The sequence below is a fragment of the Cavia porcellus genome, unplaced genomic scaffold (assembly GCF_034190915.1).
Source record: "Cavia porcellus strain 051 isolate PalLab524CR breed Dunkin Hartley unplaced genomic scaffold, mCavPor4.1 scaffold_17, whole genome shotgun sequence".
Taxonomy (NCBI): Eukaryota; Metazoa; Chordata; class Mammalia; order Rodentia; family Caviidae; genus Cavia; species Cavia porcellus.
In genome coordinates this window covers 44836056-44858080 of record NW_026947500.1, presented here as the reverse complement: position 1 = coordinate 44858080, position 22025 = coordinate 44836056, and the positions used below count along the sequence as shown (strand labels likewise).

At 42.4% G+C, this 22025-nt stretch overlaps 1 protein-coding gene and 1 long non-coding RNA gene across 2 annotated transcripts; one reads left to right on the top strand and one right to left on the bottom strand.

The window, feature by feature from the left end:
• Window positions 1–8726: 8726 nt before the first annotated feature.
• LOC100732736 (adenylyl cyclase-associated protein 1-like) lies at window positions 8727–11254 on the bottom strand. Its single transcript, XM_013147497.3, is given in 2 exon segments — window positions 8727–10757; window positions 10760–11254. Coding segments are annotated over 2 exon segments (1428 nt in total). The 5' UTR covers window positions 11211–11254; the 3' UTR covers window positions 8727–9780.
• Window positions 11255–18661: 7407 nt separating this feature from the next.
• Window positions 18662–20608, top strand: LOC106026551 (uncharacterized). The gene is made up of 2 exons (XR_001200194.2): window positions 18662–19058; window positions 19637–20608. It is a non-coding gene; the product is annotated as an uncharacterized LOC106026551 (long non-coding RNA).
• Window positions 20609–22025: the final 1417 nt, after the last annotated feature.

Below are 22025 nucleotides of genomic sequence, written 5' to 3'. Positions count from 1 at the left end.
TTTTTGAAAGTCTCAACAATTCCAATACTCAATATTCTCATGAGTCCAAGTTAGTCTCTTATGAGACTCAAGGCAGATTTTTTTCTATAACCCTCTGTAAAAACCCAAAAAGCAAGTTACTTGATTTTAATATGAAATTCTACAGAATAAATATTTCCATTCCAAAATGGCGAAGAATCAGACCAAAGATAGACAGAAACCCAGAGAGTCAAGTGTTAAGTCCCAGAGCTCTATGTTTGGCATTCAGGACACATGGTAGTGAACTGTGAATTCCAGAAGGCTTGCACAGCCCCATCTCTTTGACCTTGGAAGCTGCAGCCCACAGGGCTTCTCTGTTGAAATGGCTGCATGATCTCATCCACAGCAGGCTCCTGAGCCTTTCTTCAGGAGACCCTTGTGTATTCATTCCTAGAATCTCCAACATTTCTGGGTCACCACTGCACCTCTAACTTTATTTCCACTGCTTAGGTAAGCATTTATCTTAGAAGTGCTTTGCCTGGCCTTGCAGGCCTTTGTTTAAAATCTGAATGAAGATGATGCACAGATTTGCTGACAGGTTGAGCAGTAGCCAGGCCCCCTTGAAACACGGCTGCAGCACCCTTTGAGGGAATGGATATCTGGGCATGGGGAAAGGGTTCCTAGTGAACCAATTCCTTATGTGGTCCTTCTTGAGCAGGGTGCCCCAGCCCTCTCTTTTCAAATGAAAGATTTACACTTTAGTACTTTTGAGCCTACAGGAGGATGAGATCCTGCAGATTACCAACATGCCCTCAAGGCATCTTTCTTCTTGTTCTCATTCAAAGTACTGGTCTCATTTAATGGCTCTAATCTCTTCAAGAATACCCCCAATTATCACTATAAATCTGGCTAAAAGCAGACATTAAAACTCATGACACTGTCAGAACAGTGGACTGCCTTTAAATTTTCTTCACCAAAGCAGTCAGTCTCCAAGTCCTTATACTCAACCTTCTGCCAAGCCTCAGGGAACAGGCAAAATGTAGACCAGTTCTTTGCCAAAACGTAACACGCATGGCCTCTAGTCTAACTCTTAACAATACATTTTAAAAACTCATAAACCTGGCTTTTCCTGTCCACATTTCTGTCACAATTTTGCTCATCTGAAACCCACCAGAGCCATAAATATTGGACATCAAAAAGACAAAAGTATGTACGAACTGAAACAAATGATGTACGTTATTCTAGGGATGTGACTGTGATAGCTCGGACCCTGGAATAAAACCCAAGGAAGCAAGAAATTAAAACTTGGGGAGCAAAGGCTTTATTTTAGGCCAGGCTTGGTGACGCAATCCCCGGGAGCTAATTTGGAGACTGCATGCCTCAGCTGAGGGATTAAGTTTTTAAAGCTAAAAACCACAGGAAGGTTTCAAACTTTGACCCAGTTTGATAACTTCTTTGTAGTTAAACGTTTCTTAAGGACAGCACATTTTATTACAGATAGCTGGATGAGGGGTAGGGGAGAAGGTTACAGGAAACTGATACCTAAGGCTTTTATAGCTTTCTCAGGAAATTGAAACTTAACCTAGAAAGATAGGAAGGGTGGGGGGCTGAGCAGCACATACAGAACAGAAATGAGGTGCAATGGTTAGAACTAGGCTATAACATTCCCCTCTGATGTTGTGACTGAGGTCAAATCTTTGACCTAATTTTTAAGGATTTTGAGGTACGGGCTCGTAGGCGTGCTGGCATAACATCATCAACTTTATGCCTTGCATTTGTTGTCTGACATATGCAGTTATTCTGAGTATACAATGACCTACTGTGACCAGGAGCAGTGCCTCTAACAATGATCCAAGAAAGGGGAGGAGATAGGGCAGGATTCCATTCCAGACACTCCATAAAGGGTTTTTAAATAGCTCTCTCCTCCTTTTAACTAGGTCTTCCTGTAGTCTCTTGATTTTATCTCTGACAATACCAGACTTATTTACATAAAAGCAGCATCGTTCCTGCAATGCCGCACAGATCCCTCCTTGTTCCGCCATTAGGAGGTCTAGCCCCCTTCTGTTTTGGAGAACTACTTCAGCCAACGAGTCTATTTGGTCTTGAATGACCTGAATGGTACTAGATAATGCCTGCACATCACTAAGGATTTGGTTATAAAGTTGGACAGAAACCAACTACTCCTGCTGCCCCCATACCTAAGGCTCCTGATATTCCTAGGCCTACCAATAAAGGGATAAATTGAATTGCCCTCTTTGAGCAGTCCGTAATGTAATCTAAACTAGGAATGGGGACAGGCTCATCCCCAGGTAGGATCTCTATATCAGGCAACAGGACAGCTATTATACATATCCCTGTCCAGTTAGTTGGGAGGAAAGTATAGGCCATATTTCCTCCACAAATAAATAATTGCCCTTCAGCAGGATAAAGGGAGGTAGTCCAGTTAACTATGGAACTACAATTAGTAAATGCAATGAACCCCACATCAATGTCGAAGATATTGTTATAAAAACCTCCTTGGAGACAGAGAGAGTCCTTGAAGCCTACTGGTTGTACTCTAAAGGGGGGACCAGCACTACAGTTTAAGTAATCTTGTTCCTCCAGAGTGGTCAGAGAAACATTGGTGGGGATCGCAAGGGGCATGGGGGAGCCCTGTGCCATGCGTAACCAGCAATCTTCAGCCAAAATTGGGTTGGAAGCATTTAAGGCTTTATGAGTGGCTTTTAGAATATCAGAAGTTTGAGCATCCAGATCAACTCCCCACGATTTAGGCAGCATCAAGGGGTGGTAATGTATCTGGGGAAACATTATTTTTGTTAGCTACTTGACTCGTTCCTCAATCATGAGTTCTCTGATCTTATCTTGTGGGCCGCCCCCATCAGACACATGTATAGGGGCCACCCTGCTCCAGCACACTGATTTACCAACCGTGCCGAGACATGAGGCTTGGGAATACTTTGAACTTCCTATTACTGTTGGATTGGTGGACCAATCACCTCCAACACTTTCAGCCCTTGTCCTCATAAGCTCAGCAGTGAAGTAAGTTTTGCTATCTATGCCTATACATTCTTGTACAGAGTCATAGCAGGAGGAATGCATTTCTGAATACTAAGAACAATTCTGAGGGCATGGCCCTGGCTGGCTGCCTTTGTTAGGTATCACACGGGGCTTTAACATACACATCCACCTTTGGGTCAAACCCCCTATATATAACTGAGGCTATAGCAACAAGGAATGCTAACTTGTCTCCACAATCTGTCCGAAGACTGTATGTATACAATTTATCATTTATGTGGATCATGAAGGATCATGATCCTTTTTTCCTATTGTATGTATAATTCCCCCCCAGTTGGTGTGTTTACCTTTAGTAATATAGCCCCCTCTGCAATCACAGGGGCTCCCATACAAAGATCTCAACAATTGTTCCTTGCTTACAGGGGGACCAAAGCCACTGTGCAAGGTCGGTATCAATGTTATTAAAATCAAAGCAAGCAAGCTAAAGCAGTTCATGACTGGTGTAATTTAACTATATTTAATCAATTTTAACTTTAAGGGGTTACCAGTCTGCTGTAGTCCACTGAGTATGTCCCTCATTGTCCTCTATTTCCAGTGGCTTTATGTGAGTATGGTGAATCCACGCAGTTTTTCCTGCTACCTTGACGGCAGTGGGGGTACTGAGCACCACAGTGAATGGTCCTTCCCAGCGGGGTTCAAGGGAGTCTCAATGGTGACATGGTGCTTTGAGTGGCATCTCTGAAGGCAGGTCCGGGGGTTTTTGTCTAAACAGCTGGTGGATCGAGGCCAACACAGGTTGGAGTGTCTTCAGGGACTTAATAAGATCTTGATTAGTAATTTCAGCTAATTTGTCTTCTGAAAATCTTGGAACCAATGGCGGGGGCCTCTCAAACATGGCTTCAAAGGGGGAAATTCCAGAAACATATGGGGTACATCTAGCTCTTAACAGTGCAAAGAGAAGAAGGCTCACCCAATTATCGCCAGTTTCCAAGGTCAATTTAGCTAAAGTATCCTTAATAGTCTGGTTCATGTGCTCTACTTGCCCTGAGCTTTGTGGCCGGTAGGCACAGTGGAGTTTTCCAATTAATCTTTAATGCCTGGGCTAACTTTTGGGTGACTTGGGCTATGAAAGCTGGACCATTATTGGACCCCATTGATGGATGGGGTCCATCCATCAATGGGTAGTGGGTAGTGGGAGGCCAAATCGAGGTATGATCTCATGCAATAGCTTCTTAACTACCACTAAGGCTGACTCAGACTTAGTAGGGAAAGCCTCTACCCAGCCAGTAAAGGTGTCTACTAATACCAAGAGATAGCGGCGTCTCTGTAAACCAGGCTTTACCATGTCCATGAAGTTCCCAATGTTCTCCTGGAACAATTTCTCAATGTTGGATGGTCTCCAGCATAGAGCTCTTGACTGAGATGACTAACAAGCACTGTGGGCATCTGGAGCTCAAAGAGGCAGTCAGTTTGGAGAGTTTTTGGAATAAAAAACCGAGTTCTGAACAATTCTGCAAGTTTAGTTCCTAAATGGATAGTCTGGTGAGCCCGGTGTAACAGCTCCCACCCTAGTGCCTCCGGTAACAGTACTTGTTTATCAGGTAACTGGTACCAGCCTCCTGGGTGGGGGACTTCGCTCCAAGTTTAGATGCTAACTGCAGGTCTTTCTTTGTGTAGCCTGGTTCTGATAAGGTCAGAGGGACTAGCATCAGAGCAGTTACCTCCTCAGTTGGCCCCTCTGATGTAGTGGCTTTTTTTCAAGAGGCCTGATCAGCCAAATTGTTTCCTAGGGTGAATAACAGCACCCCGCTGAGGCAGCCAGACTGCTGCCAGCAAGTCTAGGATCTGTGGAGCATTTTTTTTTGTCTTAGTCTCAGCTGAGGTTAGTGAGGTTAAGTGACCTCACTCCTGATAGATGGCTCCATGTACATGTGAAGTAGCAAAAGCATATCTACTGTCAGTAAAAATGTTTACCCTCTTTCCCGTGGCTAGTTTTAGCACCTCAGTCAAAGCAATGAGCTCTGCCTTTTGGGCAGAGGTGCCAGGCTGTAACCGCTTAACCCAGAGAACCTCCTTTTCGGTGGTCACTGCTGCCCTGGCCACTCATTTGCCATTCTGGATGAAGCTGCTTCCATCAGTGAAGTAGTTGTCAGCACCCAAAGGCTGGTCAGTAAGATCAGCCCGTAGGTTCTGCTGCAGTTCGAGGCTGTCAGCACACTCATGGAGAGGTGTCCTTTGTTCCTCCGGGTCATTGTCAGGCATAAGGGTGGCTGGGTTTAAAGCTGAAGAAGTCTTGAAAACTACTGACTCTGGGTCTACGAGCAGGGCCTGATAGTGTAAAATTCTAGTGTTCGAAAGCCATTTTTCTGGAGGGGTTTTGATAAGAGTCTCTAAACTGTGGGATGTCACCATCAAAATCTTTTGTCCATAAGTAAGTATTTTTTTAGTCTCTTTAAGTAACATTGCCACTGCAGCTAGCATTCTCAGGCAGGGGGGCCATCCTCTTGTCACCGGATCAAGTCTTTTGGAGAGGCAGGCTATAGGCCTCTTCCAAGGGCCAATGTCCTGAGTTAAGACTCCTTTGGCAATGCCCCTGAGTTTATCTATGAACAAGGTAAATGGCTTGGTAACGTCAGGGAGTCCCAGGGCTGGAGCCTCTGTCAAGGCCCACTTGAGCTGCTGGAAGGCCCGTTCACATTCATCAGTCCAGTTCAGTGAGTTTCTCCCTTAAGGGAGTCATATAGGGGCGAGATATTTCAGAAAAATTTAGAATCCATAGCCTACAGTATCCAACTGCCCCCAGAAACTCCTGTACTTTTTAAAAAATTCTCTCTCATAGAACAATTCTAATACCTTGGTTATCTTTTTGTTGGTAGCTTCTTGTAAATTCTCCCTGTTTTTAAAGACCTTTTGTGCTATCTCTATTAACTGGCTGAGGGGCATTTTCTCAAGTCTCTCAAACCTTTGCAATTGTTTTTTTTCTAACATGCGGGGCCGACTGAGTTGCAAAGAGAACAACTGGTGATACTGGGGGGAACCTCCTTACCTCTGGTTGTTCAATCAGGGTGGGACAAAAGGAGAACATGGTTTTGGCATTCCGGATCAGAGAGCAGGCTTCATCTGGATGGCACACCGCTTTTTGTCCCAAGGTGCCACGTGGCAGGCCATCATTTTACTGAAATTACATTCTTAACAAAAAAGAGCTTTTTCATAGGTAACAAAATTGTGCTGCATAATCTCCAAGATGTTCACAGTACATGCAAGAACTTATATCTGATCTCTATTATCACCTATAATCTCATTTTTTTATTTAAAGAGAAAAACAAAACTAAACAAAGCAAACCAGTAAAAGGTTAGAAGTAATACAGAATTTCAAGAGAAAAAATATACAGTAAGAATTCACCAGTTAATAGATCACATATTGTCATCTTAGAAACAGCTGTCCAGATTACAAAATTAAAGCATACAAAGGAGACATTAACACAGTGAGATTGTAGTCAGTTCTGTTCAATGATCCAAGAAAAACTCAGCAATATGGTTCTCTATCTTACATATTTAAATATACTTGCAGTTATATCCTTTAGATCGCTTTCCTTCCTCTCTTTTTTATGCTAACAATCACACATTTTAGTTTCCATTACTCCCACAGTTTTTATAACTTTTTCTTTGAAGAGGAAAAAAAAAGATTTTAAAAAAGCAAAAAAAAAAAAAAAAAAACCCAAAAAAAACCCCCCAAAAAAAACAAAAACAAAAAACAAAACAAAACAAACAAGACAGACCAAAGAAAAACCCAGTGTGACAAGCAAAACAGAGTCAGTTAGATCAGGAGGATGGACATAGTATATAATGAAAAAAAAAAGGGATTACTAGGTGATCAACAATGGTTACCATTATGCCTCTTGTTATCCTAAAAAGAGTAGCCTATATCAGCTGGTATAAAATAATTGAACAAAACTGTACAGAAGACCAATAAAACTCACATTGGAAAGCTTACAGGATTCCAAAGAAGATAATAGTCAAACAATAACGGGTATCATAGAATATCTGGTTGCCTTCCAAATGGTTGCCTATACCCTCAAACTTGATACTATTAAGCAAAACAGAATATAATAAAATCAGTCAGAACAAGATATGGAGAACACTACAGGGGTTCAAATCAGGTTAATAGAGAAACAAAAAAGTTACTTTAATTTATCGCACTATTTTTAATTTAGTTTTCCCTTAGTTAAAAGATACTAAGAAATAAATTAATTTAAAAAAAGGAAGAAAAAAGGGGGGGAGATTGAGATAAAAAAAGAACATATTAATAGAACAACACTGGTCACAACTGAAAAATTTAAGCATCATTGAGTTTCACCCCCAAATAGCCTGACATCAATAGTAGTTACCATAGTGGCTCTTTCCTTGAAATATCTGAGTCTAACTTCATATACTATAGCATCAAACTTATCAAGACAGTGTGAAACCATTCAAGAGAATGAAATTATTGCAGGGTATTTAGAACCAGCTAGCAGAAATCGAACATCAATTTCTATATTATCTCTTTGTCTATAAAAATTTGCTTATACTATTGCATACATTAAGATATAATAAGATACAACATGTTAGAACCAATGGAAACAAATGAACAACAACTTGATGGGGCTTCAAAACAGGATGATATTAAATCAGTGCTAGCTATTATTCTCTTTTTTTCTTCAAAATAGTTATTTGTAGTATCACAGACAATAAAATAAAACAACCCAGATTAAAATCATTCCAATTAAGGAGTGAAAACATTATATGGCTTCAAACCAGTGTGACTGGGAATTATGATTACCACGTACTTTCAGGTATTCTTATCGTTTCTTATACTAGGGAAACTATTTGGTATTTGTACATGTGAGTTTGATTTATTTCACTTATGAGTATGGTCTCGAGCTGCGTCCATTTATTTATAAATGTCTCAACGTGATCATTCTTTATAGCTGAGTAGTACTCCATTGTATAAAAATACCACAACTTTTGTTATCCATTCCTCAGTTGATGGATATTTAGGTTGTTTCCAAGATCTGGCTATTACAAATTGTGTTGCTATAAACATGGGTGCACATGTATCATGGTGGTATGATGCTTTCAGTTCTTCTGGGAATATGCCTAGAAGTGGAATAGCTGGGTCAAATGGTGCTTCCAGTCCCAGCTTTCTGAGAAATCTCCAGACTGACCTCCACAATGGTTGCACCAGTTTACACTCCCACCAACAGTGCAGGAGAGTTCCTTTTTCCCAACAGCCTCTCCAGCATTTGTTATTGGTAGTTTTCTTGATCTTGGCATTCTTTCAGGAGTGAGATGAAATCTCAGTGTAGTTTTAATTTGCATTTCTCTAATGGCTAGTGATAAGGAACATTTTTTCATATATTTATTTGCTGTTTGTATTTCGTCATCTGAAAATTGTTTATTCATCTCAGATGCCCATTTTTGGATGGGGTCTTTGAATTTTGGGTGTCTGAGTTTTTTTTAAAATTCTTTATATGTTTTAGACAGAAGTCCTTTGTCTGAGGGGCAGTTCACTAAGATTTTTTCCCAGTTTGTGGGTTTTCTTTTCACTATGCTGGAGATTTCTTTTGACATGCAGAAACTTTTTAATAAGAAGTGGTCCCAGTTATTGATTCTGGGAAGTATTTCCCGTGCGGTTTGAGTCCTGTTCATGAATTCTTTACCTACTCCTGTGTCTTCAAGGTTTCTACCCAATTTGTCTTCCAATAGATTTAGTGTTTATGTTTTTTTTTGGTATTAACTTTATTCTATTTTTTGTATAACTTTAAGTACATAAAGGTTTATTTCCACAGGCCTCAGAAAATGGGTAGAAATCACAGGACAATCTCTCTTCCCACCAAAAAGGGTTGCATATTTTGATAACTGTCCTACCGGGGAAAACTGAAACATTAGCAATGCTGAGCAAGGTTCTTACATAAATCAAGACCTAAAACCAGCCTGTAGTGATGGTTTATTCCTCTGTCGGATGCCTGGACAAAAGCCCTAAACTGTTTAATGTGATAGGCAAAAGGAGGTGACAGGCACCTAGCAGGGAGGTGGAAGAATGCTGGACCCTTGGAATGGCATGTTCTTTTTTTTCCCTCTTTTAAAATCATTTCTTTTGGAAGGTATTGCATAGGAATCCCAGAGAAAGAAAGGGTCTCGGACTCCTCGAACTGCTCTGGATGAGGGCACTGCTACTGCAGTATGGTAGTACCAGCAACCTCAAGGTTGAGTCATACCCAGGATGGAATGCAGAAATGCTTGTAGGAAACATATGAGCTTGGAATGCTAGGCAGCCAGGCTTCAACCTTTGGTCCAGTATAACCCTTGCCTCACTTGCCAACCTTGAAAAATTAATTTGGTTACAACGCATTGGAATCACACTAGCTTTTACTACCTCCATGTTCATTGTTATAAAAAGGTGAGTACACACATTCTAATCTGTTAGTTCCTTGGACTGTCTTACTCTTCCCAAAGGACTGTTGGTCAAATAACCCCCAAATACTGAAAGCTAGAATGCACAAAGTCCAGGTCTGCAGTTCCTTAGGGGCAGACTGTGGTGTGGCTGCACTGATGTGGAGAAGAAGCACCTTCCTGCAGATGAGCTGACCTGCGATCCCACCCCAATCTCAGCCTGAGGTATATTTCAGTGAAGGCAGGTAGCTGGGCTTCTCAGAGCAGAGAAGCAGTTTAAGAGCAGAAAGGTAGAGGAAATATAGAAAAGAACCGTCTTGATAGATTTATCCCATGGTGTGAAGGGAGAGGGCAAAGGATCCACTGGCACTTTGCTTATCCTGCAATTTCTGTCACTGTAATGACCAACTTCTGCCCATTCCATAGGGTCTTAAACTGCTCAGGAACTGGAAACTCATTAAAATCGCCACCTTCTGTAGGTATGAGGACGTTCATCTCAGAAGATTTGGCACTGACTATCTCACAATCCAGGGAATTCTTGCTCAGGTAAACGTGGCAGCCATCTGTTTTATTAATGGAAATGGTTGGCACTTTACCCATTACCTGAACTTTGACATCTCTGCTATTGATTATCTCCACAATGCCCACCACATCATCGAATACCAGACCAAGTTTCTTACAGTTATCTACTATAATGGAGTTAATTTTGCCCTTGATTTGCAATGTTGTGTTGACACACTTGAATATGTAAGCCACCTGTTTCAACTCTGTGTTCTCAATCACCAGGTTGGAAATATTCTCCTGGTTTTCCACTCTCCACTTCTTGCCCTCCAGTTCAAGTAGAGCAGGCTCCTTCTTTGTGGCTGGTCTGGGGGATGAACTGGTTTGGGGTTTAGGTGCAGAGAATGGTTTGGGGCCACTGCGTACTGGACCACTCTGAGCCTTCAGGGCGGGGTTCTTGTGAGTCTTCATATCATCATATACATGCTTCAGGGCATGTGTAATGCTCTCTCCCTGATTAATCTGCGCAAACAGTGCTGAACGGGAAGCAGAGTCATCAGAGCCTGAACTGGTGGCGACTGGAGGAGAAGGAGGACCCGGGAGAGGGGGAGGAGGACCGGATACAGCAGAGGGTCCAGATGGCAGTCCACTCAGTTCTCTTGCCCCAGGCCCCGTTTTGCTCCAGGCCAGGCCAGTGGTGTGGAACTCCTTAATATAAACCTGCAGTTCTGTCCATATACTCAGGTAAGCTTTCACCCAGTCCACGTGCTTCTTATCCACATCTTTGTACTCCTTGAGGACTCTGTTTGTATAAAACATGGCCGCATCATTCATTTCTTTCACATAGGGGCAGGTGCAGGAGCCATTGCCACCCAACCCAAGGCCTGGATGCTTTCACTGACAGCTGACAGGTGATTGAACAACTTGCTGTCCCGGTTTTTCTCCCGAAAGTTTATCACTTCTTGGATCTGCTCTGAGATGGGTGCCAATAAATCAGAAAGCTTATTACCGGCTGGCTGCTAGCACTGAGAAGCGATAGCCAGGAGAGCTCGCTCCAACTTCAGACCTGTGTGGACCATCTCTGCATGTTTCTGTACATCTCCCCCGAGCTCTTTACTGATCTTCAAGTACTCTGCCACAGGACCTGCAAGCAGTGAGTCAAACGCTTCCACATATGGAGCTGCTCCCTGTGAAGGATCGACTCCATACCCATTCCCCCGGCACGTGTCAGAGGGCCGGGATGCTGCCTCCAGGCGGCCCACTGCCCTCTCCAACCTTTCCACCAGATTTTGCATGTCGGCCATGATGAACCGCCTGCTTAAGAGTTCTGCCTCTCCTCAGGACTGTGATCAACCGCTCTCCTAGTGTTTCTGTTTTAATATTCAGATCTTTGACCCATTTAGATTTTAATTTAGTACATGGTGATAGACATGGGTCTAGCTTTAGTTTTCGGCAAATGGAGAGCCAGTTTTTCCAGCACCATTTATTAAAGAGACTGTCATTCTTCCAGTGAACATGTTTGGCCCCTTTATTAAACATAAGGTGGTTGAGTGTGTTTGCAGTTGTGGTTGTATCTTCCAATCTATTCCATTGGTCTTCGGCTCTGTTTTGATTCCAGTACCATGTTGATTTTACTCCTGTTGCTTTGTAGTATAACTTCAAGTCAGGGATTGTGATGCCTCCTGCCTCGCCTTTGTTGCTTAGAACTGTCCTTGCTATTCTAGGTCTCTTCTCACTCCAGATGAATTTTAGGATTGATTTCCTGAGATCTATGAGGTATGTTGATGGTATTTTTATCGGGATTGCATTGAATCTGTATAACAGTTTTGGGAGAATGGCCATTTTCACACTATTTATTCTTCTTATCCTTGAGCAAGGGATGTCTTTCCATTTTCTGAGATCATCTTCAATTTCATTTTTCAGTGTATTATAATTTTCCCTGTATAGGTCTTTCACTTCTTTCATAAGAGTAATTCCTAAATATTTCATTTTCTTGGTTGCTAGTGTGAAGGGTGTGGCTTCTCTTATTTCTTTCTCTGTGATTTTGTTGTTAGTGTATAAGAATGCTATTGATTTTTGAGTATTGATTTTGTATCCAGCCACATTGCTGAATTTATTTATTATATCTAGGAGTCTTTCAATGGAGTTTTGCAGGTCGTCTATGTAGAATATCATATCATCTGCAAATAGTGATAATTTAACTTCTTCTTTTCCTGTATTTACGCTTTTATTTCTCTTTCATGTCTAATTGCTCTGGCTAGTATTTCCAGTACTATATTAAATAGGAGTGGTGATAGGGGGCATCCTTGTCTTGTGCCTGATTTTAAAGTAAAGGCCTTCAAGTTTTGGCCATTTAGTATGATACTGGCTGTTGGTTTGTCATAGATGGCCTTTATTATGTTGAGGTAAAGACCATCTATTCCAATTTTCTGCAAGGTTCTTATCATAAACGAATGCTGTACCTTATCAAAAGCCTTTTCTGCATCTATAGAAATGATCATGTGATTCTTACTTTTGACTCTATTGATATGGTGGACTACATTTATTGATTTACATATACTGAAACATCCCTGCATGCCTAGGATGAATACCACTTGATCATGGTGTATAATCTTCTTGATGATTTGCTGCATCCTATTTGCCAATATTTTATGGAGGATCTTTGCATCTGTATTCATTAGGGAGATTGGTCTGTAGTTCTCTTTTTCGGTTGGGTCTTTCTCAGGTTTTGGTACTAGAGTAATATTTGCTTCCAGGAATGACTTGGGAAGGATTGCTTCCCTTTCAATTTCATTGAAGAGTTTGAGGAGTGTCGGCATTAGGTCCTCTTTGTATTTCTTGTATAATTCTGCAGTGAATCCATCTGGGCCTGGGCTCTTCTTTGTAGGTAATGACTTAATTACATTTTCGATTTCATTAGTAGAAATTGGGTTATTCAGCAGTTTTACATTTCTTGACCTAGCTTTGGTACTTCATATGCTTCTAGAAATCTGTCTATTTCTTCTGTGTTGTCAAACCTTTGAGAGTAGGGGTTTTTGATATAGGTGTTGATGATCTTCTCTATTTCTATTGGGTCTGTAGTGATTTCACCTTTTTCATTCCTTATTGCATGAATTTGAGCTTTTTCTTCCCTTTTTAAAATAAGGTTGGCTAGGGGCTTATCAATTTTATTTATTCTTTCAAAGAACCAACTCTTTGACTCATTGATTCTTTGTACTGTTTTCGTAGTCTCTATTGCATTGATTTCTGCTCTGATTTTTATAATTTCCTCTCTTCTTTTGGCTTTGGCTTGACTTGCTCTTCTTTTTCTAGCTGTTTGAGGTGTAGCATCAAGTTATTTATTTGTATTTGTTCTGTTTTCCTGATGTGGGAACTCAGTGCAATAAATTTCCCTCTGAGGACAGCTTTCATTGCATCCCACAGATTCCAGTAAGTTGTATTTGTGTTTTCATTTTCTTGTAGGTATTGTTTAATTTCTTCTTTAATTTCCTCTGTGACCCACTGATTACTCAAGAGTGTGTTTGTGGGATTTTTGCAGTATCTTTTATCATTAATTATTAATTTCATAGCGCTATGATCTGATAACATGCAGGGGATGATTTCAACTCTTTTGCATTTCTTTAAATATGTTCTGTGAGTTAATATATGGTCTATTTTAGAGAATGATCCATGTACTGCTGATAAGAATGTGTATTTTGTTGTTGTTGGGTGGAATACTCTGTATATGTCTATCAATTCCATTTGTTCACAGGTGTGATTCAGTTCTTTTATCTCTTTGCTGATTTTCTGTCTTATTGATCTGTCCATTGGTGTCAATGGTGTGTTAAAATCTCCTGTTATAATTGTATTACTGTTAACTTAGTTTTTCATTTCTGATATTACTTGTTTTACATAACTGGGTGCTTTGGAATTTGGTGCATATTTATTTAAGAGAGTTATCTCTTCCTCTTGAAGTTTTCCGGTAACCAGTATGTAGTGACCTGCTTTATCTCTTCTGATCATTATTGGTTTGAAGTTCACATTGTCTGCAAACAGAATAGCTACTCCCGCTTTTTTTGGGTTCCTGTTGCATGAAGTATTGTTTTCCATCCTTTTTCAGTCTGTGAGTATTCTTTTGGGTTAGATGGGTTTCTTGTAGACAGCATATGGTTGGATTTTGTTTCTTGATCTATTCTGCCAGTCTATTTCTTTTAGTTAGTGCATTGAGACCATTTACGTTAATGGTTACACCTGTTATATATTGGTTTATTGGTGACATGTTATATTTCTGCTGTTGCATCTTTATCTTTCTGTTCTATTTAATTGTCTGCTTTGTTAAGTGGTTTTTTACTTAAGTGAATCTAGACTGTCTTTCAGTATTCTTTGCAGGATTGGCTTGGTGATCATAAATTTCTTCAGCTGTTCTTTGTCGTGGAAGTATCTTATTTCTCCATCAATTTTGAAGGACAGTTTTGCAGGTACATCAGTCTCGGTTGTAAATCATTTTCCTTTAGGTTCTGAAATACTTCACTACATTCTCTTCTTGCCTTTATTGTTTGTGTTGAGAAGTCTGCTGTGATTCTGATAGGCTTTCCTTTATAGGTGATCTGTCTTTTCTCTCTGACAGCTTTTAATATTCTATTCTTTTGTTCAATTTCTGGAATGGTGATTATTATATGTCTGGGTGTAGTTTTATTTTGCTTATGGCTATTTGGAGTTCTATATGCCTCATTGATCCTGATATCAGTTTCCAATTTCATGTTTGGGAAGTTTTCAGCAATTACTTCTCTAAATATGCTCTTGACATGCTTTGTATTGTCTCCTTTTTCATTTAGCCCTATCAACCTTATGTTGTTTTTCTCACGTCATCTTGCAGGTGTTGAATTGTTATTTCTTGATTTCTTGTTATTTTAAAAGGATCTTTCCTTTCCTGTTCACTAGCTGCAATCTTGTCTTCGAGGTCTGAAATTCTATCTCCGCATTCATTCAGGTGGTTTTTACAACTTTCAGTGGAGTTTTTGATTTCCTGTATATCTATTTGCATCTGTTTTATATATATATATATATTCTGTTTGTTTCTTATATTGTTCATCCAGAGATTCTATCCTTTTGTTTAGTTCCTCCAATTTTTTAGCTGTGTCTTCTTTAGATATGTTCAGCATCTCCTTCATTTCTTTTATTATTTCTTCTTTTACCTGATAGATTATTTCTAGTTTGAATTCCTTTAAAGATTCCTGGAGCTGCTTCTTTATTTTGGTTACTATTATTTCAGGTATTTCAGGTATATGGCATGTATTTTCTTCTATGTACATCACTCCTAGGCTTTCTTGGGATGGGTTGGATGTTTGAGATTGCATTTTGGTCTTTTGTTTTGTCATTTTCCTATATTACTGTGTTTCAAGTGTTGTTCCAGTTTCCCCTGGTCGTGTTGTAAATTGACTCTTATGTCCTGGGCTCTTGGGACTTGTCTGGTAGTAGCTCCCTCCTTGGGCAGTGGAGCCCCTGGATTAAAAGAGGCTCGCCAGGCTCCTCTCAGGTAGACCTAAAGCCTCCTCAATTTTCAGTTTCCCCTTCTGGTAGCAAAGCTCCCCTGATGGATAGAAGGCCACTTGGTGTGGTCCAGGCAATCCCAAATCCTGCTAAGCCCAGTATAGTGTGGCTGCAAGCCCATTGGGCCCCCAACCCCCTAGAGTAAGGATCTCATAATCTCCCAGGAATTGGATGTTTTGTAACAATCCAGCTCCTTGGATGGCAAAACTCCCCAGGCTTATGGAAGATTCCCTTATGGCCTAAGTAGGCCTCAAACCTCCTCAGCAGGACTGCTCCTTCCTCCGGGCAGTGGCAGTAGTGCTGGTGCTCTCCAGATCAAAAGAAGGTCGCAGGCAAGGTCAGAGCAGGTTTCAGCAGCTCGGCCCAGCTCTCTCCTTCTGACCAGCAGCTGTGGTGTGCTCCTTGGCCAGACGAGGCAGCGGGAAGACCTGAGTCCCCTCCACTGGGCTGGGCCCTCTCCTTCCCGCCGGCAGCGGTGGTAGCGTGGTCCCCGGGTGGGAGAGGCAGCAGGCAGGGCCGGACCGGAGTCTTCTCTGCTCGGCTGGGCCCTCTCCTTCCAGCTGGCAGTGGTGGTAGTGTGGTCCCTGGGTGGGAGATGCCTATAATCTCATTTTAATGGAAACATTTTGCAGCAAAGGTTTACCAATCTTATGAATAAATCTACCAGAACTGATCTAATACTGTCAAATTTACTTCTTGTCAAACCTGTTATTTGCAGTACTGTAAACCAAGACAAATAAAATTCACATCCTCTCGAGCTTTCTACAACTTACAGTATACCCTCAAGTTGAGCTTTTATCTTCTTCCACATTCTGGCCCAGCCAGACATTTTTACTTGAAGACAAAACCACTTTCTTTGTCCCTTTTTTCTTACTATTACCAGTCAATTACCTTTCCTCTCGCTTCTCATATATTAAAACTCTCAACAAAACCCTTGAAGTCACCTTTTAGTAGTCTAAAACATATTTAATTATTTTATGTCTTTTTACCATATTAAAATGCTGTATTTAAAAAAAACGGTAACCTTTTAACTGGCTCAAATATAGTATGACCTGGTTTTTACTTGGTAAAGTTGATATGATTCTTAAAAACCATAAATATACATATATATGTGCACATATGTTTACATTTTAACCAGAAAGAAAATACTCTTTTTTAAAAGGCATGCTGAGGTTGCAAATAATTAATTGAGGACTAAAACATTAAACAAGGCACTACAACATTAAAGATGCAAAGGCTGCTTCGTGCAGTTTGGTGAGCTAAAGGAAATAATTTTTTTATTATGAACCTTAAGTCTAATAAGCCATATGGATCCTGCAACAGAAATGGGCAGCAAGCCCCTCAGTTAGTAACAAATTTAAACAGGCAGAAAATTCTAAAGTACAAAAACACTGAACATAAATATCTAAATCCCTTTGTCCATTTTGCGCTCATAGAAGGGGTTCCTAGGAGAGAATGTTCTGTTAGATTTGGGGTAACCAAAAGGAGAACAATTAGAACAAATGGGCACACAAACAGACATACAAGACAAGACAAGCTGCAGCAAAATGGCCTGTGCTCAAAAATTGGTCAAATTTTGGGATCTGGAGGAATTAACAAATTAACCAATGGAGCGGTTCCCTACCTGGGGCAGAGTCACAAATGGATGAAGTTCGTCCCGAAAACTATACAAATGGACAAGATTTGTCCCAAAAAGCAATTGATTTTTGTCTTCAGGAGGTCTCTGCTTCCCAAATTGAGGGTGTCCCCTCCCCAAGAGTACAAACTGACCGTGGCCCAAACAAACCCTCCAGAGTACTTACTTTCAAATGTTCAGAAATGAGTCTGGGGTCTTGTTCCCATCCCAGGCGAGCCCCCAAATGTGATAGCTCGGACCTCGGAATAAAACCCAAGGAAGCAAGAAATTAAAATTTGGGGAGCAAAGGCTTTATTTTAGGCCAGGCTTGGGGACACAATCCCTGGGAGCCTCTGTGCCTCACAGCTGAGGGATTAAGTTTTTAAAGCTAAAAACCACAGGAATGTTGCGAACTTTGACCCAGTTTGATAACTTCCTTGTAGTTAAACGTTTCTTAAGGACAGCACATTTTATTACAGATAGTTGGATGAGGGGTGGGGAGGGGGTTACAGGAAACTGATACCTAAGGCTTTTACAGCTTTCTCAGGAAATTGAAACTTAACCTAGAAAGATAGGAAGGAGGGGGGCGGGGCTGAGCTGTGCATACAAAACAGAAATGAGGCGCAATGGTTAGAACTATGCTATAACAGTTATCTATATAAAGACAGCTGATCAAAGATGGTCCTAGGGTTCACAGGCAGAAACAGTACCATAAAATAGTTCCATAGTACCATAATATGGCAGAATACAAGTAACTGTGCTACACGTTAACTAAGAAGCACAAGAAACTGGTTTGCTAGTTACACGGCAATGTGGCTTTCCCCCAGAATTCAGAGGAAGGCTGGGAGACCAGGGAACAGACCCCCGAGAGGGCAATGCCTGGAGTGTGAGAATAAGGAGGAAACTGCAATACCCCTAGAAGCTGCAGAAGCAGGAACAGGGGTCTCTGAGAACAGCTGAGAGGAGCGAGCAGAGCCAGCTTGAGGGGGATGCTGGGAGGGCGCCCACCGCTGCCAGTGCGGTAGGGATGGGCCTTCCAAGCCCTTCGGAGTAAACAGCTCACCCTCACCGTTTGCCCTGGGTGCAGGACACGGAACTACACGATTTCATATTTTCCCTGCTGGTTTCTATTTGTCATTTCTCCCTTTTGGAATGGTAACGTCTACCCTGTGCCACTGGGTGTCAGCACCACTTAACTTCCTTTTGATAGCTAAGAGTTTGCTTGAGTTTTCCGCAGAGCTGGAATTGTCAAGACTGTGCTGGACTGTCCGGACAGCCCACGACCCACTTCTTTCAATCCTCATGTCCTTTTCGATCACGCACTCATCGTCATGTTAATCGGATGAGGTCAACGCGTTTGCAACCCCCTTGCCTCCTCGGGAACCCTTAGTCCGGTCAAGCTGACAGGAATAACCGGCGGAATTCGTCAGGGGGCAGCAGTGACACAGTATTTGCTCTCACAGAGCAGATAAAGGTGAAGATTTGGAGGGAGGACGAGGTTAGCGGGTCCCAGCACCGGCCACCGGGGAGCAGCTGGGTCGCAGCGGGGCGAGGCCACGGTCAGCCACGGACAGAGCCTGGAGAGACACAACACGGCCCGAGGGTGAGGCGTGCTCCCCGGGGCACGGAAGAGGAAGAGGGGTCCCCGCGGGAACCCGGCGCAAGAGGGCGCCTTGCCGGGCTCAGGGTCCCGGATGCAGACGAGAACCTGCCCGGCAGGGGGCCCCCGCACTGCGCATGCGCGCTCTCAGGCTCTGCAGAACCTGCCTGAGCTCCCAGCTCTGGGGGTCAGTGGCCCGCGCATTGTGTTCTCGGGGTTCCCTTTGTGCTGAGGATCACTTTGGCCCTGAGGTAGATGAACAGACTGTGAATTGTATAGGAACAGAAAGTTTTGTTTCTTTTTTTGGAGCAGCCACTGAACCCAGGGCCTCGCGCGCCAGCCAGGCGCTGTGCCGCTGATCTCTGTGCCTGGCCCAGGAGCAGGAATTCTATGGCCACCGGAAACCAGGTGTGACACCTAGCACACGGCTCCCGCTTCCCGAGTGGTGGTGCAGGGAGGTAGCTGCGGGAGCCCCCGGGAACCAGCTCTTGGGGACGTCCGAGTCATAGGTTATGGGTGGCAGCGCAGATCCCTAAGACCAACTCCCGCTGGCTACCCTCGCTGTGCGGAGCACCAACGGCCCCCGGGTTCAATTCCTGCCTGGCAGCAGCCCGGCCGTGGACTTCGCAGTACTGATGGCTTTGGGGAACATGTGCCAGGGGGTGTCACCTCCTCACCAGCTTGCTGATGAGCTCAGGTCTGCCCAGCCTGGAAGAGCGCTCTCTGCAGAGCTCAGCTCTGCCCGGCACAGCTGGGCTGCTGCTGGGGCCCTGGAGGCACCACACAGGCAAGGCAGCTGCTGTCACTGCCCCAGCCCTAGGTGGTTTCTCTCCCTTAACCTGCGAGAGCAGGGACGGAGAGCACAAGGGAACCTCCACGGACCCACCGCGTCCTGCATGGTCCTAAGCAGGAGGCTGCGGTCAAACAGGCACTTGCGGATTCCGTGGATAAGCCCTCTGCTGATTTTGCTCGCTTTCGTATTTTAGAACAGAAAATTCTTCCCGAACGTTTAGCAACTGGATCCCGTGAATTAAAATGATGAATCACAGTGACTGGGAGACAGTGTGTAAGACAGGAACTGCCCCGTCGTCTTTACACATATGAAGACTTCAGAGTCAAAGCACAAGGCAATCGCCCGATTTTGGGAGTCACACCGTTCTTCATAATAGGGGGAGAAATTGTAGAGAAATGTTAGACATAAAGACCATGTTCTAACCCACACAAGATACAGATTTGTGGCCTGTATACCATTTTTAAAAATGATGATGTTTGTGGAGACATAATCAGACATCAAAAAGGGGGTTCGGGGTTCTAGAGACAGAGGTAGAAACGGGTGTAGTGGCAAACACGTCATCCTAGCACTTGGGAGGCTGAGACAGGAGGATCACCATGAGTTTGAGGCCATCCACCTGGGTTGCATAGTGAGTTCAAGGCTATCATGAGCTATAAAGTGAAATTCTGCCTCAAGAAAAGAAAAAAAGAGAACAGAAAAGAGGTACATAAACAAGCAGATTGGGTACCATTGGGGGTTTGCCTAATTTCAACTCTGGTGCTTGTGTGTGTGTGTGTGTGTGTGTGTGTGTGTGTGTGTGTGTGACTATACAATTCACCCTGGTCTTGAACTCACTTTGTAGCCCAGGCTGGCCTGGAACTCACAGCAATCCTCCTGCCTCAGCCTCCCGTGTGTGCTGGGATTACAGGCTGTGCTGCCATGCCAGACAACATTGACTTTTTGTGACTGGGTAAAGCTCAGCTTCAGTGATTTGTTACAAAAATGTATTCCTAAAGTAAGCTGTATACTATGTTAGTTTTCAATTTATGCAAGGGCTGTTATGCCAAGATTCATTGTATAAGTCTTTGTCCCATTTGGGCCAAATTTACTTTGACTTGACAAGTGTGTGTTTCTCTTCAAAAGCAAATTATGAACTATTAAAGCAAATTACATTAAGTGAATATAATATATTAAGTAATTCAGAAACATATAAATGCAGGAGTTGGGTTTATTAAGGAGGCAATATTTCACATTTCTGGCAAAATTAAAGAAAATCTTCTAAATGATCTTGAGTAATTGGAAAACCAAGTCTAGCTTGATATAAGGAAGCTTTGCGGGTGTCTGTGACACAAATTTGAAAATGTATTTACAAAGCTAAATGGGAGCATATATAAAGGTCAAATCTACAAGTGAAAATAACCAAGAATGGCGGTTACTTGTAAGTGTAATTGGAGGACAAAAAGTCATAATACTGATAATTTAATGACTGCAAGCTGTAGTGAGTGCACTATTATTTGAAAAAAAAGTGAGACCTGTTTATCCACTAAAAGTAATCCTAGATTATACTTAGAGCATTACTGCAATCCTCCTGCTTCACCCTCCCAAGTGCGGAGATTATGACATGCAGCACCACGCCTGGCTTGCCTCTCAGTACTGAGTTTACATCGTTATGCAATCACTTTCTTATCTCACTGCAGAACCAAACTCCTACTGCCTTGTACATTCACGATGCTACAGTGCAGTATCTCTGACTGGATAATTGATAAAAGCATGAATTGATTATTGTGGGTACTGTAGCTCCAGGTCAAAGCGGCAGCTGATGAAGAATCTTTTTTTAAATTTTATTTTGAAAGTAGTAAAAATGCAACAGTACAAGACAGAACAAAGCCAATCGAGACAATGCAGTGAAATTGGTACAGGATTTCACAGTACGATACTGGGATGGTAGTAATAGGTACTATGGTGTATCTCTTTGACTTCACAATAGTTGTCCAGTCAACTAGGTATAGCAAAATCAAACCAAAAATAGAACATTTATAATTTTATAAACCAATTGAGAGTACTGAATAGAGCAAAAGAAACATGAAACAAAACAGTGAAAACAACCTTTGCCTTCAAACAGAAGATAGAAGGAAATCCCCCATATTAGCTATACTGCGTATGGACATCCTCCCAAGAGATGCTGAGACATCTATCCCCAGTAGCTATGGGGAGTGGGAGGGGGAAGGGTGCTTGATTTTCAGCCTGAGTGGCAGTAGGCTTACAGGTAATCGTTCTCCTTCTGGCCCTCGCTGGGGCACGTACCATGAGGGCGGGTGAATAAGCTGCCTGAGTCCAACCATGGCTGGATCTTGGGAGTGCTGGTTCTCCTCCTGGCCCATGCCACAAGTGCTTACCAAGAGGGCAGGTGAATAAGCTGCCTGCATCCAATGAAGACTCTTCTGATGGGCATGGCTTTACCTACACTGTGGTCCCCTATTGCTGTATTGTTACATAGCAGCCGAGAGAAATGGACACCCCCAAACTTGCTTAGGGGTATGGGTAATATCAGTGAAGGTCGAGACCTAGTGACCTAGTCACGACCGATATTTTAATGCTATTAC